Source organism: Orcinus orca, chromosome 19 (assembly GCF_937001465.1).
Source record: "Orcinus orca chromosome 19, mOrcOrc1.1, whole genome shotgun sequence".
NCBI lineage: Eukaryota > Metazoa > Chordata > Mammalia > Artiodactyla > Delphinidae > Orcinus > Orcinus orca.
In genome coordinates, this window is record NC_064577.1 from 2,971,711 (window position 1) to 2,995,420 (window position 23,710).

Here is a 23,710-nt window from a genome sequence, read left to right on the forward strand (position 1 = left end):
TGGGGAAAAGATGAGTAAGATCTGGGCTCTGCCTGGAGGCTCCTGGGCAAGTGGGGGCATCAGACAGGGTGAGCCAAGCACTGCCAGTGACTCCTCTTTCAGCCTCCAAACTTCAGACTGCTTCTAAAACAAGGAAGCCGTCTTGACCTCCTCTGAGACTACCAGGTGGCTTCCAATTGCTTGCCTTGAAGATCCTGTCTCTATTCTGAGTCTACCCCGGCCTCTTCTGTGGGGAGTCAGGAATTAAGTTCACACTTATACTGAGTGGCTATTTTCACTTTATGTCATTGATCCCATCTCATCCCATTTCACAGATGTAGACACTGAGGCACAAAGCAGTAAAGTCATTTGTCCAAGGTCACTCTTTAGGAAGTGGGTAGCTGGGATTCAGATCTAGGAGGAATAACAGCTCCTGCTCTTAGCGAGTTACACTAGATTGCTTTTCGGGAAAAGGCAAGGAAGAGCATGAGAAATGGAATGACGGCGTCCAGTCGCTTTGAAGGGCTGGTGGAGGAGAGCGACACTAGAATGACTGCCAGGAGATGTGGGTTCAAGTCCCCATTTTGCCACAGATTTGATTGTGGCTTTGGACAAATCACTTAACCTCTCAGAGCCTTCTTTCCTGTTTGGGACTTTTGATGAGATCATCTCTAAGATCCCTTTACTTTTTTTTTAAATTTTTGGCTGCGTTGGGTCTTTGTTGCTGCAAGCGGGCTTTCTCTAGTTGTGGTGAGTGGGGGTTACTCTTCGTTGCGGTGCGCGGGCTTCTCATTGCTGTGGCTTCTCTTGTTGTGGAGCATGGGCTCTCGGCGCACGGGCTTCAGTAGTTGTGGCATGCAGGCTCAGTAGTTGTGGCTCACGGGCTCTAGAGCGCAGGCTCAGTAGTTGTGGCACACGGGCTTAGTTGCTCTGAGGCATGTGGGATCTTCCCGGACCCGGGCTCAAACCCGTGTCCCCTGCATTGGCAGGCGGATTCTTAACTACTGCACCACCAGGGAAGTCCCTAAGATCCCCTTACTTTTAACAGCCAATGACAAACAACAAGTTACAATTACAACGCATGCTAGTGGTCAAGGATTTAAACTTTTTAAAGTCACTGAGTAGCAAACAGTTAGAATAGGAAGATGGGCAAAGCCATGGCTGGAGAAAATATGAATCATATATGGAAGGGTCCCACTGGAAGTATCCCGGCAGAGGGCGAGGAGTGTCCTTAAACTCAGCTACTGGCCAAGGCCACCTGGTGCTTGCCAAGCCCGGGCTGGAGCGTGAAGGAGGATCTAAAACCCAGCTCCAACAGATTAATGCCAGGCCCAGTGACAGCAGAGGGGAGGCCAAGAGAGGGCTGCTGGGACAGGGGGTGCTCACCATCACGATGTTGGCCAGATGGGCAGAGACAAGCGCATACACCCCTCCAGAGGAGCCCACCACTGGTGCGGTCATGTCGGCCACAGACACCGCCAAGGACCCTGGTACAGAGAGAGATGGAGAACTCAAGGATGCTGGAGTCGGCTCCCCACCCCAGTCCCAGGCCCTCGGATGCTGCAGCCTCGGGGCTGAGACCCCAGAGCAAGAGGCTCGCTCTCTTCCTCCCTTGATCGCATGTCACCTCGGAGCTTCCTAGAAGATTCATTTATGGCTGAAAGAACCATTTGGTTCAAACTTCTCCTTTTACAGCTGGGAAGCAAGGTCTCAAGGAGAGAAGTGACTTGCCCAACGTAGAACTCTGCCACCCAGATCATCTTGCCTGGCAATCCAGCCTCCCCTTGTGCTATCTCAGGGTTCTGAGCAACGACAAAAATAGTAGCAGTAGTTCTTGCAGAAACAGCCACCGCTTATGGGGCACTGTGTGTCAGACACCGGCCAAGCATTTTACAGACATCCTTCCCTTTGACCCTCAAGCCCACCCTCTGAGGCAGGCACTAGTAGCCTCACTGCAGAGATGAGGCTGAGCCCAGAGTCACCTGGTAGGAAGGGCTGGAGCCAGGATATGAGTCCAGGTCTGCCTGACACATGTGTGCTCTCGGCCTCTCTAGCAGCCACTCCCCAAAATGGGTCAGAGGTCAACCTCCACCCTCTACCCTCGCTCTCCTCAACAGCATCCAAAAACCTGCCTAGCATCACCTCCAACCAAGTGAAATGACAACAGGCCAACAGGATCTCCAGAGCGGGGCTTCTCTGGAGGAAAAACGTCCTTGAGAAGTCCCGGGGAAGAGAGAAAGATGATGTCATACCCTCTGGGGGAAAGGAATGGTAGAGACTCTTGGTCTGGGGGATGATAAACTTTCATCCTGGGAGGGAAGCTGGGCAGAGAAGAAGATGGGAAATGTGTTGTTCTGGTCTCATTTAAGTGTGATCAATGCTTTGGCTTTCAGGGAAGGACACAGGAGACTAAAAATAACTGGGAGTTAGAACCCAGGGCTCAGAGGATGAGAGGTGGCTGGCCTGGGTGAGTGTGCGGAAATCACCACTGGAAAATGCCCGCAGGCTCAGGAGCCAATTAGCTGCTGCCTGGGTGGAGAGAAGAGGGACAGGCAGAAGGCCAAATTCTGCAGGCCCTACAGGGGTGGAGGGTTCACTACTTAGCAGGAGGCAAGGCCCGGGCCGGGAACCAGAGTGCCCGACACCCTGGGCATGGAGAGGCCCCTGCAACGTCATGTGCCTTCTCCCTGGCTTGCCGTCACCCCCAGACCACTCTCAAGGCTTCTTGTCTCACTGAGATCCTTGGAGGAAGAGATCCCCACAACAGATTCTTAGTCTCAAGGGGAATGTCGTCTCTCAGGAAAATACAAACCGTCATGAACTAAGGACACCCAAGTCCTTCTCCCCTCCCAGGGCAACCATAAATCTTTCTTCTCCCCTTTCATGCTTTCCCTCTGGCTTTAATTAGGTATTGATCTATTGTCAGATAACTTTCTTTTTTTTTTTTAACTGCCTAGCCATGGGGTCAGCCCTATATAACAGGAAAAAGAAAAAGAAAAAAATCCCAGGGTGGCCAACGGGCAGGCAGCAGGATCTGCATGACAAAGGATTCCCACGCTCTCACCCTCCCTGGCGGCAGGGCTGGCCGCAAAGGCTGCACTGCAGGGCTGCACAGGGCTGGCTGCCCATTAATTACCGTCTGGACAGAGGAAGCCCCAGCCTCCTCGGGGCTGGCCTCTCTCCTCCACGTGAGTCCCCACAAACCGGGCCAGATTCTGCTCCCTCGGCCTCCCTGGTGGGATCCACCAGGACAGGGAGGCGGCAGGGAAGCCCCCAGGGTCCAGCTTCCGTGCAGTGACCTTTCCCTCACCCTAAGGATGGATGAGAGTCCTGACCCCAGGACCAGAGGTCAGTCTGGATTGTGGCAGGATTATGGGATGGGGGCGTGACTGGTTACTTGTGTGACCCTGGGCACAGCTCCTGAATTCTTTGGGCTTCACTCTTCACATCTGTGAAATGAGGTTAGTCTAAGGCTTTCTAACTTTTGAACAGTGAGACACTGTTTTCAAAGAAACCTGACTCACACCCCTACCCCATGGTGCAGAGAGCTGCTCTGGCTGAATGGGGATGGGACCTGGGGAGTAAAGTTTGCCACCCACTGGAGGGCATCTCAAGGGTTCCTTCCAGATCAGAAATACAATAATCCAAGTCTTGGCCTAAGATCCAGGTTCTGAGGTTCGGATCCTGGTTCTAGAATCTGGAAGGTGACAGTCTGGATCCACCTGCCCTCCATTTGTGGTAGAAAGACTTTCCTTGGGCTTCCCTGGTGGTGCAGTGGTTGAGAGTCCACCTGCCGATGCAGGGGACGCGGGTTCGTGCCCCGGTCTGGGAAGATCCCACATGCCGCGGAGCGGCTGGGCCCGTGAGCCATGGCCGCTGAGCCTGCGCGTCCGGAGCCTGTGCTCCACAACGGGAGAGGCCACAACAGTGAGAGGCCCGCGTACCACAAAAAAAAAAAAAAGAAAGACTTTCCTTAAGTGACTGCAGATTAGACCTGGACTATAGGGGCTAAGAGAGGTCAAGTATAAATGTATGTATGCATATCAATAAGGTAAGACAGGTCATCCCAGGACAGAAAGCCAGGGCCAGGCAGGATTCCCGATGAACGGAATGGATCACAGTTCAATAAAGGCCAGTGTGAACTCCTGGAGGTCATGGGGGCAGAGGACGGGGAGAGAAAGGCGAGCCGGAGTGACACGCCACACCTGTACACAGCAGCAAACCAAAGGATCAGTGCTAGTCAGGGCTATGAATTTTCCCCCGAAACCCTGGGTCCATGCCAGCACGGGGATGAATTGGTGACTTTGCCATAATGCACAGCTGCGATAATTTTAGCCTGGAAAATTTAAAGCAGGTGTTCTCCAGCATCTCCCTTAGCCATTAAAAAAACCCCAAACAAATCCAAATAAAAATTGGCAGAACATCTACCTTTAAGCAGTACAACTTTATTTATGTATGTACTCTTTCACTTAGCTTACAAATATTTGTTGCTTACCATGTACCAAACCCTGTGCTAGGCTCTGGGGATGCATCCATCGCTTCTGATCTATATAATCTATCATAGAGCTGGGCAGAGCAGCGAAGAGACTGGATCTTAAAGTATTTAAACTCAGCCCTGTAATCATTAGCCAGAAGTGAGATGCATGTTGGCTTCAAGCATTGGCTAGAAGCACCGGGCGGAGGAAGGGTTTCCACTCCAGTTCTAGGGCGTCTTGGCTGTGCAAATAGAGTCATTTTACCTCTTTGAACTGCCTATAAAATGGGGGTGTCAGCACCTACCTCATAGGAATGGTGTGATGAGAAGAGCAGATAACATACGTGTGAACCATTTATCACGTACCTGGACTACTAGACACGCTCAGCAGAGGTTAGTTATTATTGTTACAAAATGCGATGGCCTTGGATTTGGAATATTTTCATTGGACAGGAATTAGAGAGCAGGGGTCAATGTCTATTAAGACCTCCCTTGGTTTCTGACAAATTATGTGCATAAAGGATAAGGCCTGCCTTTTAATTCTCGTAACACTATGATAGTGTTAGAGCACAGCCTTTGAGGTCAGATAGCCTGGATTAGAGCCCAGCTCCACCACTTATGAAAGTATCTTCTTAGGCAAGTCACTTAGCGTCCCTAAGTCTCGGTTTCTGTATCTGTAACAGATGGAGAGTTAACAGTTCCCGCCTCATGGAGTTGTGGGGATTAAAAACAGCCTGCACAGGACAGGCACCTGATAAGTATTGGCTATCCGGTCAGGGTCTGGCTGTCTGAACAGGACCCCTTCTCTGAGGAGGGATGCACACAGAGCAGAGAGGGAGGAAGGGGTACAGGCAGGTCAATCAACTCAGTCCTGGAGATCAGCGATTTGATATGCGGTGACCAGAATGCCCTCTGCTCTGAATCAATGACTCAGATAGAACAGCGCATGTAATTTGCTTTGCAATACAGCCCCACACCCTCAGGTTTAGTTGGAAAGCCCCCGTCTGCCTTTACACCATCTCCTTCTGCACTGGCATCACTGGGAAGTGACACCTGCACTGTCTTCCCGCTGGGTGTCATCTGGTTTGGGCGAGGCCTGAGTCATCTTGAATCTATGTCTGTCTTCTAGGTTACTGGCACTCCCATCTAATTAACTACCAACTGCAAGTGTTACGAGCATCTTTCCCGTTCCTCGCCATTAACCATCTGGGTCTCTGAGTATGTCGGCATGGAAAATGTGGCTCTAAATCCCCAGATGTCGACACTCAGGGGTGTGTCAGTGGCTAAGTAAGTCTGGCACACAGAGATGTTCATCAGACCTTTTTTCAAGGATGCAGAAGGTGCTGGATTCTGGGAGAAGCTGGTGTGAGTGCTGTCCAAGGTGGCCAAGTTTTTAACCTCAGCACAGGAGTGAAGGAGACAGCGCTGGGCCAATCTCCCAGGCTGAGGGTTCACGAACTAGCAGACCAGCCTCTCATGGGATGGGGGTGTGTGGTGGGACCCTTCCCTCTTTGATTCCTGAAGTCATTCCACTTACTTCCAGGGTCCCTGCCTGACCACTGTTTACAAAGCTGACGCTGCCCTGCTCTCCTGATGACAACTTCAATGCCACTCAGAAAGGATTAAGATCTTACTTAAACGTACACACAAAGCTCCCCTGGGTACAGCTGTCAGGGGGGAAGAGCTGAGGCGGCAAACCTTGTAGAGAGAAAAGCCAGCGATAAAGGTGGAAACATCACGAGGGAGATCCCTCTGTTCAGAAGCCCAGTTGGTGCAGACTTTTCCTGCAGAAATCTGCTCTGCTCTCCCCACCTCATCCCAGTGCACCTCCCCTGCCACTGGGGAGGGGGATAGGCGGCTGGCCACTACCCTCAAGCCCACAATGATCACTATCATCACCTGCCATGTGCGCTGAGCCAGCCAGGGCCCCAGACTCCTCCAGCCGGCACGAGTGCCCACTACCTCCTAGGCCAGACTCTCTCCGGCCAGCTGTGGGTCAATCAAGGGCCAGCCCGGGCAGAGGCAAGATCCCCCTTAGGGTACAGGTGCTGGCCTGGCCAGGGGAGGTACCTGGCTCCACCCACTCCTTGGATGTCCCCACAGGGATCTCACCTCCCGTGCACGGTTTATTTCATCCTTCACCTCACTCCGCCCTCCTCACGCCTGGCAGGCAGATCTCATCAGTTCCCTCTTAAAGCTTAACAGGGCCAAGAGAAGGTAAGGCATGTCCCCAAGTTCACACAGCTGCAGCACGGCAGTGTGAAGACTGAAACTCCGGTCAGTCTGCCTGTTCCAAATCCTGTGCTCTCCCCTCCTTTGTCATCACATGCCTCCCTCTCTGGGTGGCAGTTCCCTTTCCAGTATCCCCAGGGAAGTGGGGAGATTTGCCTGGGGGCCAAGCCTAGTGGTCAGGAGCCTGGATGGTGAGGGTCCTCCGGAAGTTGGGGCTTGCTTGACCTCATGGGGTCTCCTAGCCGCCCTGGGGAGGTTCACCCCTGGGGACACGGGGCCCACCTGCCTACCTGCCACGACACCGGCCACATACACAAGCGCAATGCGGGTTGCTCCGTGCACCATCTCCAGGGGTACCCCCACCAGGAGCTGCAGCACCACGTTGAGTCCCAGGTGTTCTATCCTGTACAGAGAGATCACATTCATTCATCCATTCATCTAGCATGCCACGATGCTGGGGATCTAGTAGTGAACAAGACCCTATAGCTGGGAGACCTGGTGGTCTAGTGGTTAGGACTCAGTGCTTTCACTGCTGTAGCCCGGGTTCAATCCCTGGTTGGGGAACTGTGATCCCACAAGCTGCGCTGCATGGCCAAAATTAAATTAAAAAAAAAAAAAAGACCCTATAGCTGCCTTTGAGGAGCTCACAGTCTAGGGGGTGGAGGGGAAGGAATTACAATGCAGACAGACCATTTTAGAGTGTTCCTTCTACCCTCCCTGCCAGCTGGGACAGGAACACAGGTACAGGGCTGGGGGGTGACTGGCAGTGTCTGCACTTGCCAATGAGGGGCTAACAACGGTCAAGATCCAGCAACTCTAGGGAGGGTGGGAGGGAGGGAGACGCAAGAGGGAAGAGATATGGAAACATATGTATATGTATAACTGATTCACTTTGTTATAAAGCAGAAACTAACACACCATTGTAAAGCAATTATACTCCAATAAAGATGGAAAAAAAAAAAAAAGATTTAGCAACTCCATCAGTTGACACAAGAGAAGCTGAGGCTGTGTGACTTAAAGTCACACAGCTGGTTAGTGGTCAGGCTGGGACCACGGCCCTGGTCTCTGATGTGCGGGACCTGGTCCATTATCCAGGCTACTCAGTCGCTCTGGCTCGTTATTGTATTTGTAAGAGAAAGATGTTTTCCAAACAAGTGCAAGCATGAAAGATATCTGTTAGAGCTTAGTATATCCAAGTTATCCTCCAGTCCCTGTGGTGTCCAGATCTTGGCTCACGAGGAGACTGAAGCATAAAGGGCCTCCCCGCCCCTGCTCCTCAGCCTGTGAAGCTGAAGCTGGGACACAGCAGGCAAGGCATCCATCTGCTCAGGCTCAGAGTGGAGACATCCATCAACAGCCATCCAGAAGTCTCCTCACGCCAAAGCACCCTTCCCAGCACGTGCAGCCAGTTAGGGGGTGGCTCTTGTGCCCCCTTTAGCGGCTCAGCAGGAAGGGAGGCTCACAGTGGAGCTTCCTCTTGGCCACTGTGGGACTTTCTGCCAAGGAAAGAGCCATGGGGGCCGGGATAATCCTCTCCCCATTGGCAGTCCCGGGGACAGGCACCCACAGGGCTTTTCCATCACTTCTCTAGAAGAGTCTGTAGAAGACACCGCAGAGGTCGGGTGTCTGGGGACTCTGATTTCCCAACTCCATGCTTCTACTATGTAAAAACAGTCTCCAGCCAAGACCATGCTCTTCAAGGGACTTGGACCTGGGTGGCCGCCTGGTCCTTATCATGGGGTAGGAGGTACCACTGAGAACTGATTGCACTCCAGTCCCCAAAAAAGGCCACACGGCTCTACAAACAGAAACTTTAAGTATTGCCAGAGTTCCTCAAGAAGACTCATGCCACCATATTGCGAGACCTCCTTTCAATAAATCTGTCCTTTATTTCACTTATGGGGCACTCACACACATGGTTTATGGACAATGAACCTGGTGGCGGACCACATTTCCCTCTTTGCTTTGGCCACTAGGAGGTTCAGAATAAATTTATAACCCACTTACAGCAAGTACATAGCATCACATGCTGTGTATATGCTAAAAAGCTCTCTGCTGGCTTTTTAGCATTTTCCTCTCTCTATTTTCCCTTTCCCATACACTTTTTTTTAAAATAAGTTTATTTACTTTATTTATTTATTTTTTGGCTGCCTTGGGTCTCCGTTGCTGTGCACAAGCTTTCTCTAGTTGCAGCGAGTGGGGGCTGCTCTTCATTGCGGTGCATATGCTTCTCATTGAGGTGGCTTCTCTGGTTGAGGAGCACAGCCTCTAGGCACGCGGGATTCAGTAGTTGTGGCACACAGACTCAGGAGTTGCAGCTCGCAGGCTCTAGAGAGCAGGCTCAGTAGTGGTGGTGCACGGGCTTAGTTGCTCCGTGGCATGTGGGATCTTCGCAGACTAGGGCTCAAACCTGTGTCCCCTGAATCAGCAGGCGGACTCCCAACCACTGCGCCACCAGGGAAGCCCCTCCCATACACTCTTAATAATTTACTCATACAGTTTGGTATTAGATAAGTTTCAAGAAGCCACCTCAAATCCTGTGTCCAGGTAGATAAAAATAAAAAATATATTTCAATCCAGGCTCTCTGGACCAGTTATTTTCCCACAGGGACTCTAGATAGAGTGTACTCACCCCGCATGCATGAAGATGTAGGTCAGGTAACGCCAAGCCTGTGCTCGGAGCTGTGGATGGTAAACCAGTGAGTTCTTCAGGTATCGTGGATGGGTTACCTGCAGCACAAATTGGTCCAGCGACACCCCATTATAGAGGAAAAAGGCAACCTGGATGAGAGCACAGAATGAAGAGAGCCTGTTACTAGGTGTGAAACTGCCCGGGAACCCCTCTTGTGCTGACCTTTGGAATCCCTACGGAAGGAGGGACATCCCGACGACTAGAGCCAAGCTAGCTCTGCACCATCTCTTACCCCACTTCTGTTCGATTATTTTGTTAAATGTTCACAAAATGGTCTCTGCCCACATTTCCTCGGTGTTAAGCAGGAAGGGTTTGTAGGATTTTAAACTTTAATTCAGATAATAACTCACATACCCACTTGGGGGCTGAGGCAATTCCACATAAGTTGATTAAAAAAAAAAAAACTGTGGTAAGATACACATAAGGTAAAATTTACCATCTTAACCATTTTTAGTGTACCGTTCAGTGGTATTAAATACATTCATAATGTGAAACCATCACCAACATCCATTTACAGTATTCTTTTCATCTCGTAAAACTGAAAGAAACTCTGTACCCGTTAAACATTAATTCCCATTCCCTGCTTCCCAGCCCCTGGCAATCACCATTCTGCTTTCTGTTTCTATGAATTTGACTACTCCAGGGACTGCATATAAGTGGAATCATACAGTATTTGTCTTTTGTGATTGGTTTATTTCACTCAGCATAACGTCATCAAGGTATAGCCCTGTTGTAACACATGTCAGAATCTCCTTCCTAATAATCCTCTGTATGTATCTACCACATTTTGTTTATCCATTCATCTGTCAATGGACACTTGGGTTGCTTCCACCTTTTAGCTATTGTGAACAATGCTGCTATGAACATGGGCGTACAAATATCTCTTTGAACCCCTGTTTTCAATTCTTTTGGGTATACACCCAGAAGTGGAATTGCTGGACCATGTAATTCTGTTTAATTTTTTTGAGGAACTGCCATACTGTTTCCCACAGTGGCTGTACCATTTTCCATTCCCACCAACAGTACACAAGTGTTTCAATTTCTTTGAATTCTCACCAACACCTCACATAATTGTTCTTTTTTTTTTTTTTTGGCTGCACTGTGTGTCATACGGAACTTCCCCGTCCAGGGATTGAACCTGTGCCCCCTGCAGTGGAAGCGTGGAGTCTTAACCACTGGACCGCCGGGTAAGTCCCACATAAGTTAATTTTAAAGATGACTGATGTGTACTTGTTTAAGCCCTAAGAGAGTATTTATTTGAACTATTTTTTCCTGGAACTCTTTTTCTTTCTTTAAATATTATTTATTTATTTGGTTGCGCTGGGTCTTAGTTGCAGCAGGTGGGCTCCTTAGTTGCGGCTTGCCAGCTCCTTAGCTGTGGCATGTGAACTCTTAGTTGTGGCATGTATGTGGGATCTAGTTCCCTGACAAGGGATAAAACCCAGACCCCCTTCACTGGGAGCACGCCACCAGGGAAGTCCCTTGGAACTCTTTCTGGAATGCAAAATTCACGTCCCTTAATTTTAAGGATGTCTCAGGTATTGATCTGGGCTATAGGAGTGATGTCTTCTCCAGTAACTGATAGGGGTTTTGCTCCTATACTAAATGGTCCCAAATTCTTGTGTTTCTTTACGACTCACGTTTGCTTTTACATTTTCTTTTGTCCTCTCCCGCAATGCCTGGGTGTCAGCATGTTGTTGACCAGGTACTACAACAAGGTTCTTACTTCCTATTGTTGGTTGGTAGGGGGCCCCTTCTAGTAGCTTCCCACCATGTTCACTCTGTTATGGACTCAGAAAACCAGGTTACTAGAACTGTATGTAAAACAAAAAACTTGGGCTTTAGTATAAGGACTCTGAAACAGTTATTTCATCATTTTCCAGTTTCTTCTAGATTGGTGGCTCGAGATTACACAGCTGAGGTTTCTGAAAATCTGAAACCAATCTGGACACAAGATCTGACTCCTCTGGATGACCTTGGGCAAATTATTTTAATTTACTCGTCCTCAGTTTCCCCATCTGGAAATGGGGATACTAATTCTTACACTTCCCCGGTGATCGTGAGGTTTAAAAACGATAAAGTACGTGAGGAGCAGGCATGCACTGAGGGAAGGCAGCTGTAATTAGTGTGTGGTTAAGCCCTCCTGGGCTGAGCCTGGGAATGGCTCAGGCCTCCCAGCAGCTGGACTCCCGGGGCTCTCTGGGAGCCATTCTGTCCACCTAACACCATGGGTACAGGTGGCCTGGGAGCAAATACAGCTTCCAAGACAGCTTGTTATTATTGGTCCTCAAATAGAAGTTAATAAGTAGACCAACACAGTAAGTGCTTGGAAAACAAGTCCAAGAATATCTCAGAAAAATCACAACTTCCACATGTACTTGGATGAAGCCAGAACAACACAGGAGCTCTAGCCTGCAGTCCAAATATTATGACTTAGAAAAAAAGAAGAGGGATGCCATGAAGCTTAATGATCCTGCAGTTTGATTCAGCAGGAACTTTACAAGAACATATGCAGGGGCGGTAAGTAGGCCCCTGGTTCTGGAAGAGAAACGATGGAGATTGTTAAACGCCCAAGGGAAGCCAAGCATTGGTTAGTTCAAGAGCTGGGGTTGGGAGGCCCGCTGGTTCTTGGGCTGAGGAGCAGAACGCATTCAGAGTTCCTCATACAGGAGCGCTGATGCAGAAGGCGGTACTCTGGATTCTGCTGCATAAGCATGAGACTTTTAGAATAACAATAGGTATGGATGATTTCCTAAGGGGAGAATGTTCTTGCAAAATACATGAAGCCCACATCTACCTGTTCATATAGGCTCCCTCCCATATGTATTTGTGCAATGCTTTTGTGTTCAGAAAGCACCACCTGCCGTTCTCTGGCTCTAAATAGGGGAGTCCTGTGGGAAAAGGAGGGCAGGTCTGGTTATTCCTACTTTACAGGTGTCCCAGGGGAGCACATGACTCGTCCACGTTACTCACTCCAGGAGGAACTAAAAGAAGGTGTCTTCATGAGTTAGCCTGGCTAAATCCCCCGAATCAATGAACTACTGACATTGTTTTTGCTGCTGTTGGTTTTGGTGGAGGCGGTCACATGGGGATTTTGCTGCAGGGCGTATTGCTTAAAGTAATGATCTCTGTAATCTCTCTACGGTCTGGGGGTTATAACAACACTTGCGTGCCCTGTAACAGGGCCTGACTTGCAGTGACTTGCCCTTCCCCTCGCGATCTCAGATATCCTCTTGACCCTCCGGCAGCCCCTTCCCCACCCTCGTCCTTGCCTCCAGCAGCGTTACTGTGATCATGAACCAGGGCGGTGGGCAGCAGGTGTAGCTGTCGTAGTACCACTTCCGGTCAATCTCCCGGGGCAGGGTCTCGTATGCCACGTGGCGGATCAGTCGCTGGGAGAAGTTCAGCCCCTTCTCCTCCAGCAGGGCCTTGCTGCAGAGCCTGCGGTTGCCCTGCAAGATGGCCTGGCGGAAGCTGTTGGACCGCTTGTTGCTCATCTACACAGGAAACAGGGCAGGGGAGGGGGGTCAGAACCGGAGTCTCAGGGGAGCCCCATCCCGTTTTCCCAGCCAGCACATTCCTTAGACCAACCAGGCCTGATTCTACCTTCCTCTTTCTTCTGTAATAATAGTTAACAAGAAGTTAAATGTAATAGTTAACAAGAAGCAATATTCACTGAGCTCTTATGTGTCAGGGGCTGTTCTAAGCACATCACAGCTTGGCTCATTGATGCAACTAGTCTGCCTGCTAGATAAAGACCATGAACATCCCCATTCCACCAGACAGGAGACCAAAGCATAGAGAGTTTTAGGAATCCATCAAGTTCAAACCCAGTAGGGCTCCAGAGCCTGTATTCATATCCCTTCCACCCACTTGTCCATTATCCATCACAATTTCCTGAGCAACTACTAAGCATCAGGTGTTGCCAGACATGGGGATACAGTGGTGCTCAAGACAGATAAGTAACCAGCAATAAGTAACGGTTCAGAGTGAAGGCTGCTGCGGGAGCACACAGGAAAGAGTCCAACCCCGTCCCAAGGTAGTCAGGGAGGGCTTCCTAAAGGAGGTGGCATGGGTGAGAACTGAAGGATAAGTAGGGGTCAGCATCCTTGGTCCCCGGAACCAGAACCCAAAGCTGTGCTTGTGGAAGATCATCAGCCCTGAGTGCCTCCAAGGGAACTGTGATGCTCAGGGAGCCCCAGGACTGGCCCCTCCCCAGGCAGAGTCCTGGCTGCCTCACCCAGCGGTCAGCCTGACCCCCAGAGATCAGAGGCGGTCCAACTGACTTCCAGCCTCCCAAGGCTTCTGTTATCTCCCACCCACCCTCCACGACCACACCCTAGACCCTTCCTACGGGGAGATGTCCTAAAGACACAGCTCTCCCAACCCCAGAGCTCACAGTGCCACCCAGGGGCTGCTCTGTGGTTGCTGGGTGGGGATTATCTATATATTCCTGGGACTGTGGGCCCGGCAGGGACATCAGGTTAAAACTGAAGGCAGGAGTCCAGACAGGGCTGGGGAGGTGAGCCAGCCCAACCAAGGCACATGGGTTTGAAGCCCTGTCAGGGGGCAGGGAGCTGGGGAGGATCTGGGTTCAGACCAGGCCAGGTGGAACAAGCCTCCATCTGCAGTGCCCCGTCCCCTCTCCTGGGTTCGGCACACACCTGAAAAACCTGGCTTAAGCCTCCCTCATCCAGCAGGCCTTCCTGGATGAACCCCTTCCAACGATGCCCTATTCCCATCCCCTCCACGCCTGCAAAGCTTGGGTCTGGTTCTTAGTGGCTTGGCGGTTCTGTAAATGCGGATGGGACTTGGGGCTCCATGATCACTACAAGCCCAAGATAAGACCATGTCATCAAATTAGTTTGTAGCCGTCCTCTCCCCCAATCCCTGGATGTGTACATGCACATGTGCGTGTACCACACATATACTCACAAACAATACATCTGCAAGACCCGTGGTGGGAAGGAGCTCAGCATAAACACAGGAGAAGCAGTGTGTACACACATACACACTCACCATTCAGCTGTGCCCCGATGTGCCTAGAACTGTGCCGGGCACAGCAGCAGCCATGGTCTCTGGCCTCACGGAGCATACAGGAGAGACAGATGCATAAATGGCAGCAAAAGAGGATGTCATCTTCGTTATTTGGTGTGTAGTATTATCCCCACGTTATAAAGACGGGGATGAGAGCTTGGAGAGTGTAAGTAATTTCCTCAGGGACCCACAGTTATTAAATCACAGAGTCAGGATTCAAATCCAGATCTGCCTGACTCTGGAGCCCATGCCGGCTCATGTGCAGCTTTTTTTTTTTTTTTTTTTTTTGCGGTACGTGGGCTTCTCACTGTTGTGGCCTCTCCCGTTGCGGAGCACAGGCTCCGGACGCGCAGGCTCAGTGGCCAGGGCTCACGGGCCCAGCCGCTCCGCGGCCTGTGGGATCTTCCCGGACCGGGGCACGAACCCGTGTCCCCTGCGTCGGCAGGCGGACTCTCAACACTGCGCCACCAGGGAAGCCCTCATGTGGAGCTTTTGTGCCAATTAGATAAGGGAGCCTCTCCTTCCAGGTGGATGCACCCATTCCAGGCCTTGCTGAACAAAGCCCAGGCCAGATTTCAGCCCCCATTCCTCTCTCTGCCCAGCATCCTTGTGCAGTCCACAACCTGCACACCCATACATGACAACCCTGGCCACTCAGCTGTGATGCAATGTGGTCTGTGCTATAAGACAGGCCTGTGCAAAGCACTGCGGGGGCTCTGGGTAAGGTTGGTTCATTCTGCCTGGGTTGGGGTGGGAAAGGGCTCACAAAGGATGCAGAGGAGTTAACCTGGTGGAAGAACATTAGAGGCAACAAAAACTTTCAAACACTTCTTCTTATTTAATCCTTGCCACAACCCTGAAGAGGGTCTCCTTTGGCTTCATTTTACAAATGGGAAAACCGGGGCTCAGTTTTGCCACTGAGTGGCAAAGGCAGAGCCTGTCGCAGGACCCAGGCCCACCTGACTCCAGCCCCTGAGCTCTCTGCCCTGCCCAGAGCTTCCCCCTGGTGAACCCCTTCTTAGTCTTGGCCTCCAGGGCAGCCCTGCTCACAAGAATCCAGGCTATGGCTGGCTGCTCCAGCTCAGAATTCAAATAGAGAAATCTCGATGGTAACAAGTGATCTGCGGTTGCGGATTCACACGGACGACTCCACGCACCCCCAGCTGGAGAGAAGCAGCTCCCCTGGACCAGCCATGCCCTCACTCTGCCCTGGGCTGAGCAGGGCATGCAGCAAACACGCTGGTGCTGGGGCTGTGGACGAGCCGATGCAGGCTCAACTCCGTGGCCTGGTCTTTGCTGGCACTGCTGGGTTCCCAGTCACGGGGCTCACCTCCACGGCCCATCCCATGAATCCCAACTGTCCCCAACTCCCCTGCTTACCTGAGCTCTGCACCCCCGCCCTCTGGGAGATCTGCTCCCTGGGTCCACTCTGAACAGCAGGTTTCTTCACCACTAAAAGGCCTACAGCTGCTCCCTGCAATCACGCTAACCTCTGGGCAAAGGCAGGTCCTTAATCAAGAGGCAATTAAAACAATGCCAAAGCCCACGCATCCACATCAGAGAGCAAACCTGGCACGATGGCAGGTCCTGGCTCCTCCATCACTGATGCTTTTGAATTCCAAGAGCCTGGGGACTTCACACCAGTCATTTCATGGGTGACAAGAAGAGGGGCGACTGTTTCCATTTCACCAACAGGGAAACCAAGTGGGGCCTTCCGGCCTCGTGTTCACGCTGCTAGTTCATGCAGCTTCTACTCATGTGCCATCCACCCCACAGAGGGATGCTTCCTGCTTAACCCCACTGAACCCCACTCCAATCCCGCCACAGTAGCCCCCGGGACAGCACAGCAGTAACCCCAGTGAGGAGGAAGTCCTGACTCCAAGACACCAGACCACTGGGCAGGACTCACGGGCCTCCCGTCTCCAGCCCCTCCGACAACCCAGGACAGCTGCCGGCAGGTCTGATGAGCTCAGGCCTTCACCCATGCGCCCCGTTGCTCCCGAAAGGTCTGCCCTGATCCTCCCAACATCCACTCCCCAGCTCCTCTCCTGCCAACGATAACCTCCCACCTCCCACTCCAAATCCTTCCTTTCTGTGGAAATGACCCCACTCCCAGCTCCACGGGTGGGCACTGATTGGTTTGATTCAATCAGCACAACCCACTGGCCCAATCTAGGCCAACTGGAGGAAGGAAATCCCAGGCCTCACGTGGGAGCTACCAAGTCCCTCTCCTCCCCTGCGTGGTGAGGCCTGAGGGCATGAGGGCTGGAACAGCTGCAGCCACTTTGCTGCCACCATGGCAGGGTCTGGAATTGCCTGGGGCTGTTTTGAGTAGTGCTGACACTGCAGAAAGCAGAACTGACAGATAAAGAGAAATTGGGTCCTTGGTGATTTCCTTTCACCTGCTGAAGCCTGCACTTTTTCAATGCTGCAGACCAACAGATCCCATTAATTATCCAAAAGGATCCTCTAAGCCACACCCCCAAACAGGCCTCTTCCAGTGGCGAGGGGCCCAGAGTGCTCACCAGGTTGACAAAATCCTGGTAGCCGATCTGCCCGTCGGCATGGCTGTCGGCGAGAGCCAGCAGCACCTCCCTCTTGTGCGGGTCCAGCTTGGAGCTTTGGCTCTCCAGGAGGCTCCGGAACTTACATGTGCTGATGTAGCCCGTGTTCCCAGGGTCAAACTGAGGGAGAAGCACACACAGCAGCGGGGTCAGAAGGGCTCCGTCTCCCTCTCCACACTGCCCCGGGTGCCCCATCACCGTCACCACTCACAGCTCCTGTCTCCAGCCCTCTGCTGACAGAGGGCCAGGCGGCATCTGGGATGTTTCCAAGGCCCCCAGGGGAGACATCCAAATAGGGCGGACAACCACTTACAACCCCAGAAGGCCCTGGAGACCTTTGAGATCACCCAGCGCAGCCCCGTGGTGCGTGGAGAAGGGAAACGGAGGTTCAGAGAGGTTATTACTCTCTGCCCTTACTCCTGACCCTGGACAAGGGGAAAGAGGGAATGAAAAGGCGATGAGTAGCGGAACATGAGGAAATCTGGGGCCTGGGGCAGAGGGACTGAGCGGGGAAGGCACGAGGCCCCGGGCAGCGGGGAGCACAGCCTGGACAGCGCTTCCGCATCTGCCTGCCAGCCCCTCTCCCACGCCTGCACCCACGTACACCCCACAACCTGCACACAGGGCTCCCCAAAGACACTGTGCTCTGAGTGTTTGGTTGTTTTTCTTTATTTTGGGGCCATGCCACACAGTATGTGGGATCTTAGTTCCCAGACCAGGGATCGAACCCGCGTTCCCTGCATTGGAAGTGCGGAGTCTTAACCACTGGACCACCAGGGAAGTCCCTGGTTGGATTTTTGACGCTGCCCTTTTCCCTCTGCAGCTTTGCACACGTGGGCACCTCTGCCTAAGACTCCCTCTCTCCCCTTGTCTCCCTGGGAGACTCCGACTCACCCTTCCGACTCCTCAGATGTCCCGCGTCCAGGGAGCCTTCCCCCAACACATGATCTGCATCCCCTGCATGTCAGACCACCCTCTGGCCTCCACCCTGCACTGGCCTCCATTTTCAACTCCTTGCAGGTTGGTGCACAACTTTCCCCAGGGCTTATAGCACAGAGCCGGGCAGAGTCGGCACTCAGTGAAGACTTGTTGGGTGAACAAGTAGATGTTTGGGTGAAAAGACAGGTACCCATTTTCCAAGGAGAGGCTCACAGGTTCAGTTAGAAAAGGGGCTTATTCATCTCTCCCAGAGAAGCCCATAAGCTTTCTGTCACCCTTCCATCGCCTCTCCTTCCCTGCAGAGCCCAGTGTCCCCACTCAGTACACACTAACGAGCTGCCAGGTTGCCCAGGGAAGTCCTGTTCACAAACCTCGTCCCCACATGAATTCACTGCACACGGAGGTGCTGCTGGGATTTTAAAAGGCAGACAGACGTCCGCGTGTGCATGACAAGGGAGCCCGAAGACCGAACCCACCTCTCCCTCTTTTCTGGATAAGGTCAGTGAAGACTATTTTCGGAAGGCTGATGCTGTGTGCAGCCTGTCTAAGGCAATCCAGGAGAAAGAGCCAAGAGCCACAAGTCGTGACTCCTTCAATTCTCCCCAGAGCTCAACGGGGGAGGACATCTCTGATGAGGCCTATTTAGACATCTGCCTGTGTACCCAATCCTCCACCCAAAATACCAGATCTCAGGGATGACACCTCTTCGGTTCCCACCATCGAGTACTTTAGGAAACTCACCTACCCTCCGTTCCAGAAAGACCTTTACGAGTAAAAACGCCTAATATTTGCTGAGTGTTTTCATGGGGCCAAACATCACACCAAGCACTTCATGTAAATATATGATTTCTTTGATCTCCTACCGCGACTTTATGAGCGGGTCCTATGATTAGATCTCCATATCACAGATGAGGAAGTAGAGACACGGGAAAACGAGCACAGACAGGTTAAGTGACATGTCTGCAAGTGGCAGAGCCAGGATTCCAGACCCGGGCAGCCCGGCACTGCCTCTAACCACTGGCTGCCGCTGACCGTCAGCCTCTAGGGCCTCTGCTCTGCTGCTCAGAAGCCAAATGTCAAGGGTCAAAGAGGTGAGTGCAGGCCCGGGAGCGGAGGGGCTCCAGGAGCCTCACGGGCCCACTCTACATAGATTTTTTAAGCAGGAAAGAGCTCACACAGCAACAGTTCTGATCTCCTTATAGCTCAGGCAGGAAATGACGCCTGGAGTGGCAAAGTGGAGACGGCAGCTAGGGAGGGTCTCCTTCTCTGCCTGGGACCCCTCCCGTCCCCACAGGCTGGCACTGGCTACAGGGACTCACCAGCCTGGCCCCTGCCTGGGCCCACGTGGCCCTCGTACTGGGTGGGCTGACGTGGGGGATGAGAAGCAGCCCCGGGCCCTGGGAAGATCCATCCCCTCCCTAACCCTCCCCTGGTGAGCACAGCAGGGGGCAGTGGGCTGCTCACAGCAGGGAGCCTCTGCTGCCCAGCCCGGGGGGAGGAAGCCAATCCCCACCCCGGGGGCCCATCCGCGGCTGGGGTGGGGGGCAGTGGGGTGGAGGCGCTGGGATCAGGCAAGGGCCCCTCTCCCTCATTCCAGCTCCAGACAAAGGACCGCCTGCTCCCCTGCTCTCCCTCCCCTTCCAGGGCTCCCTGCTGTTGTCCTAGTGACAGGGGCTGCCCTGTGGCTCCTCCCCCTACCCCCCACCAGGGCCTGCCAGGCCTGCCCCTAGCACATTACAGGCTCCAGACCGCAGAGAAGGAGCTGGAAGCCGGCCGAGCCTCCCTTCTCTGCCAAAACTCTACCTTTCGTGCCAGGGCCAGACAGCCCAGACAATGGGGGGTGGGGGTGGGGTCATCGCTACGCTAATAATGAGGTCTCAGGGATGAAGGAGGGGGACTGGGGGAAAGGGTGGGAGAGGGAGGGAGGGGCCAGCTGCCTGGGCTCCACAGATGTACACGGGACACCTTCCAACCACCACCCCAAACACCTGGGAAGATGAGGGCAAGAGCCCCAGCTGACAGGGGGCAGGGGGCACGGGGCGGGGCGGGGCGGGGGGGTAGTGCAGAGAGAGGGAGTGAGGGGGAGACAAAAAGAAGCACACAGAGAGGATTCGTGCAGAGGCGGAGAGAGGTGGGTACCACTGCCCTGACGGAGCTTCTAAAGGAGGCTGCGAGCAAGGCAAAACCCCACTCTGGTCTCAGCCACTTACCAGTTTGTGTGATTGAGGGTAAACATCTCGAGCCATAACTGCGTCAGCCTCATTCATCAAGCAGGGGTGAGCGTGCCCTCGGGGTGCGGTGGGTTGAAGCAAACGCAGGGCTGTGCTCTCCAGGGCCCAGGGCCGCCCGGACTCAGTGTCCGGCTCCACTTGCCTCATTCAAAGCGAGGAGGGAGCAGCCCTGCCATGGAGGCTGGGCCGACCCTCCTGGACACCATTCCCGCCTTTGGGCCTCCTCAAGGGCAGCTTTGGGGACAGGATCATACAAGCACCGTGGTTTGGAGCTTTGGGGGTAACAAACCCTACAAATGCAATTTCCTTGTCAATAATGTACTGAAGGCCCCGAAGCTCCCCGTCCTGGGTGCTCCATGACCCAGAGTCACCCACTTTGGACTGAAGGGGGGCTCTTGGAATGAGGTCTAGGCTGGGTGGGTTGGAGACAACCTGACCGGGGTTAGTCTGGGGGTGGCGGGGCAGCGGGAGGAATGGGGCTGTGAACAGCCGCAGGCAGAGGCCCCTTGGAGAGCCAGGAGCATCCTTGCAGCTGCCTCCCCAGTGCTGTGCAAGGCCGGGTGTGTGTGTGCATGTGTGTGCGTGTGTGCATGTGTGCGTGTGTGAAGGGGGAGCACACATTCAGCCTGCATGGAGGCTGCTGACACAGAAGAGGAGGAAAACACAAAGTGACGAGTGACCCTCCCACAGCTCCCGCCCACCTGCCTTGGCCTTGAAAAGAGCTTCAAGACTCCAGGGGCGCTTAATCCCACCAGCACCCAGCCCTCTGGCCCCTTAATCCTCTAGGTCGCCAGTTCTCCCCACCCCCGGCGCCCCACACATGCTCTGCCATATATATCCCATCTCCCGCCCCGGGCCCCCTCCTGGCTCACTTATGACCTTGGATGCAAAAAGGACCCACCGGATCTTCTGTACTGTTGCCACCCAGGGCTCTTCCCCTCCTCTGGGGCAAGGAGTTGGGGGAGAGTTCTGGAAGGAACCCCGGCCCCAGCTGCTGTGCCATCTTGGGCAGATCATCAACCACACTGCCTCACTTTCCCCATCCACCATGTAGTAGGAACTCTCCCTTCCTGGGGTGATGTAAGGTGGTCCGTCCCCAGCCCTGCATACCTAAGCATATGATATGCAAATGGAGGCTGGGGAAAGAGACATCCACAGCCCACACAGCCCATGGGAGCAGCTGATCTTCAATTCTGCATCCTTGCTCGGCCAAAGGGCTGACGGGAAATTTGGAATCAGGATGAGGCAGCTCACATTTGGGGGGGGAGGGGGGGAGGTCTGTGCTGTAGGAAGGACCTGGTGACACTGGAAAGAAGGACAGCAGGTCAGGAAATTGTAAGTCATGATCCAGGAGAGCTGAACGGAACCTCAGTGGTTTTCAAACTGCTCTGCAGAGTTCTAGGGGCTGGGGGACTTCCGAAGCCCAGCGAGGTGGGGTGGGGGTTGCCAAGCGGCCCCGTTCTGAGTTGTTTTCTGTGTTAGCCTTCTGCATACTGCCTGGTTGAACAGCAACGATGGTGGCTGTGTATGCAGAATACCTGCCAGGTATCAGGTGCTACCTCACTGAAACCTCAGGTCACCCCCCTATGTCCTGGTTTGTCTGGGACAGTCCTGGCTTCTTACACCTACTGTCTGAGCATGACTGTGCCTGCGCAGCTTGAGGGATCTCAGATCCCTGACCAGGGATCAAACCCATGCCCCCTGCAATGGAAGCACAGAGTCCTAACCACTGGACCGCCGGGGAAGTCCCTGGGCATCATTATTAACAATGTCCCTTTCACCCTCAAAATCCTCCCAATTTGGATAATCAATTATGTGGTTCCCCCATTTAAACCTCACAACAACCCTAAGAGGTAGGTGTTATTTTACATGGGAGAAAAACGAGGCACCCAGAGCAGAGTTGCCCAAGTTTGAAGAGCTGGTCATTGGTGCAGGTGGACTCACATCCAGGGGGACGGGCCCAGAGCTTGCACTCTCCCATCATTAGGATGCTGTGGCTAAAAAGGGTTCGAGAGACCCCAGTTCAGTCCTCCCATTCGTTCATTTAACAAATACTTGCTAAGGATCGACTACGTGTCTGGCATCACACTAGCTTTATGGACAGGGAAGCAGGTGCAGAGAGCAAAAGAAACTAGTTCAAGGTCACAGAGCAAGTTAGTGGTCAAGATGGAAATAGCTCAGGGTTCCTCCACAGTGGTTGGCTGGTCCAGCATTGCTCTTCCTTGTTTTTCTCTGTCCTGTTCTGTCGTATGAAATATACCTGGCTCAGGGTTTCCCAGTGTGTGTTTCGTGGAACACCTGGCCCAAGACGGTGCATGAAATAAGGGTGCTGTGGTTCCAGAAGTTTGGGAAACCCCTTTGGAAGGGCGTGATGTATAAAACCATATTACAGGTTCTTCAAGATCTTACAGTGGAGAATCCTGTCTGATTCTGTTCAGCCCAGCATTTCCCAAACTTACTGGGTCTTTGATCATAATATTTTTTCACAGTAACACTCCATGGGACACAATCTGGGGAAAATGCATGAATCCATAGCAGAGTTACTTTTCCCTTTTGTGAAACCAGGCCCCTTTGTCAGTGGTTCCGAACCAGCCTTTCGCCTCCATCTCACGAGTGGCACAGGCCCTCAAGGCAGCTGACACTTTGTCCGGAGTCCTCCAGCCAAGTTAGAAGCCTGCCGGATCCAGGCCCCAGCCAGAGGGCTGAGGAGGGTGCCAGGCCCTGGGAGTGGCCGAGGAGGAAGTGACTGGCCTAATGGGCTGAGCTGAGCTTCCAGGGAACCAAGCCCGCAGGGTCTGGGATCTGCCTGCTCAGCACCCAGGACAGCAGCGCCACTTCTCCCCTCCCTGCTGCAGGCCCAGGAGCGCGGCCAAGGCTTCAGAATCCACCCAGCGGCAGCAAAGCAGAAGAGAAAGAAGAAAGGAACACGTCTATTTTATAGCTCTTATGTTACGTGTGATCTGCACCAACTCATTTCCAGGACAATTACACGTCTGGTCCCTTCTCTCTCCCAGGGGGACCTCTCCCTCTCCTTCATCTCGAGAGGTGCATGTCCTCCGTGAGGGGTGTGGGAGCCCAGAGGTAGCACCTGGGGAGCCATCCTTGTGCAGACCTCTCACGCCCAGAAGGTCGGGACCTGGAGTCTAAGGAAGCCTCCCATCTCAGGCCCCACTGTCCCCGCTCTGTCCACTAAGACAGAATAAGCCCTGGGAAAGGACCACATGGTATGCGTGCCAGGGCAGAGGAGGGTGCAGGCAACTGCCCCTCCCCACTTAGGGGGTTACCATGGCTCATCTGCTGGCTCCCTGCATCATCACCCGGCTTCTGAGCAGAGCGGAATTAACGAGGCTGCCCAGGGGTTTCCAGCTCAGCAGAGCAGTCCCCATCCAACAGCCACAGCCCACCAGGGAACTCAGGCCCATTCAGGGATATTTACAGCCCCATAAATTAGGCCCAGGCCTGCAGCTGCTGAGGTCAGGAGGCGAGGTTAGGGGAGTAGCAGCTTTCTCTAGCGCTTCTGCCTTGCAAATGAAGATGCTAATTCGCCCCACAGAGAAAACCA

The 23,710-nt window shown here is 53.0% G+C and overlaps 1 protein-coding gene across 1 annotated transcript in view; it reads right to left on the reverse strand.

The window, feature by feature from the left end:
- RHBDL3 (rhomboid like 3) overlaps positions 1 to 23,710 on the reverse strand; it is a 46,730-nt gene that overhangs the window by 13,863 nt on the left and 9,157 nt on the right. Inside the window, exons 3-7 of the mRNA XM_004267175.3 lie at positions 16,940 to 17,098; positions 12,650 to 12,874; positions 9,318 to 9,466; positions 6,976 to 7,088; positions 1,366 to 1,466 (exon numbers count right to left, since the gene is read on the reverse strand). Coding sequence (XP_004267223.1) covers positions 1,366 to 1,466; positions 6,976 to 7,088; positions 9,318 to 9,466; positions 12,650 to 12,874; positions 16,940 to 17,098 — 747 coding nt within the window. The remainder of the gene's footprint in view (positions 1 to 1,365; positions 1,467 to 6,975; positions 7,089 to 9,317; positions 9,467 to 12,649; positions 12,875 to 16,939; positions 17,099 to 23,710) is intronic.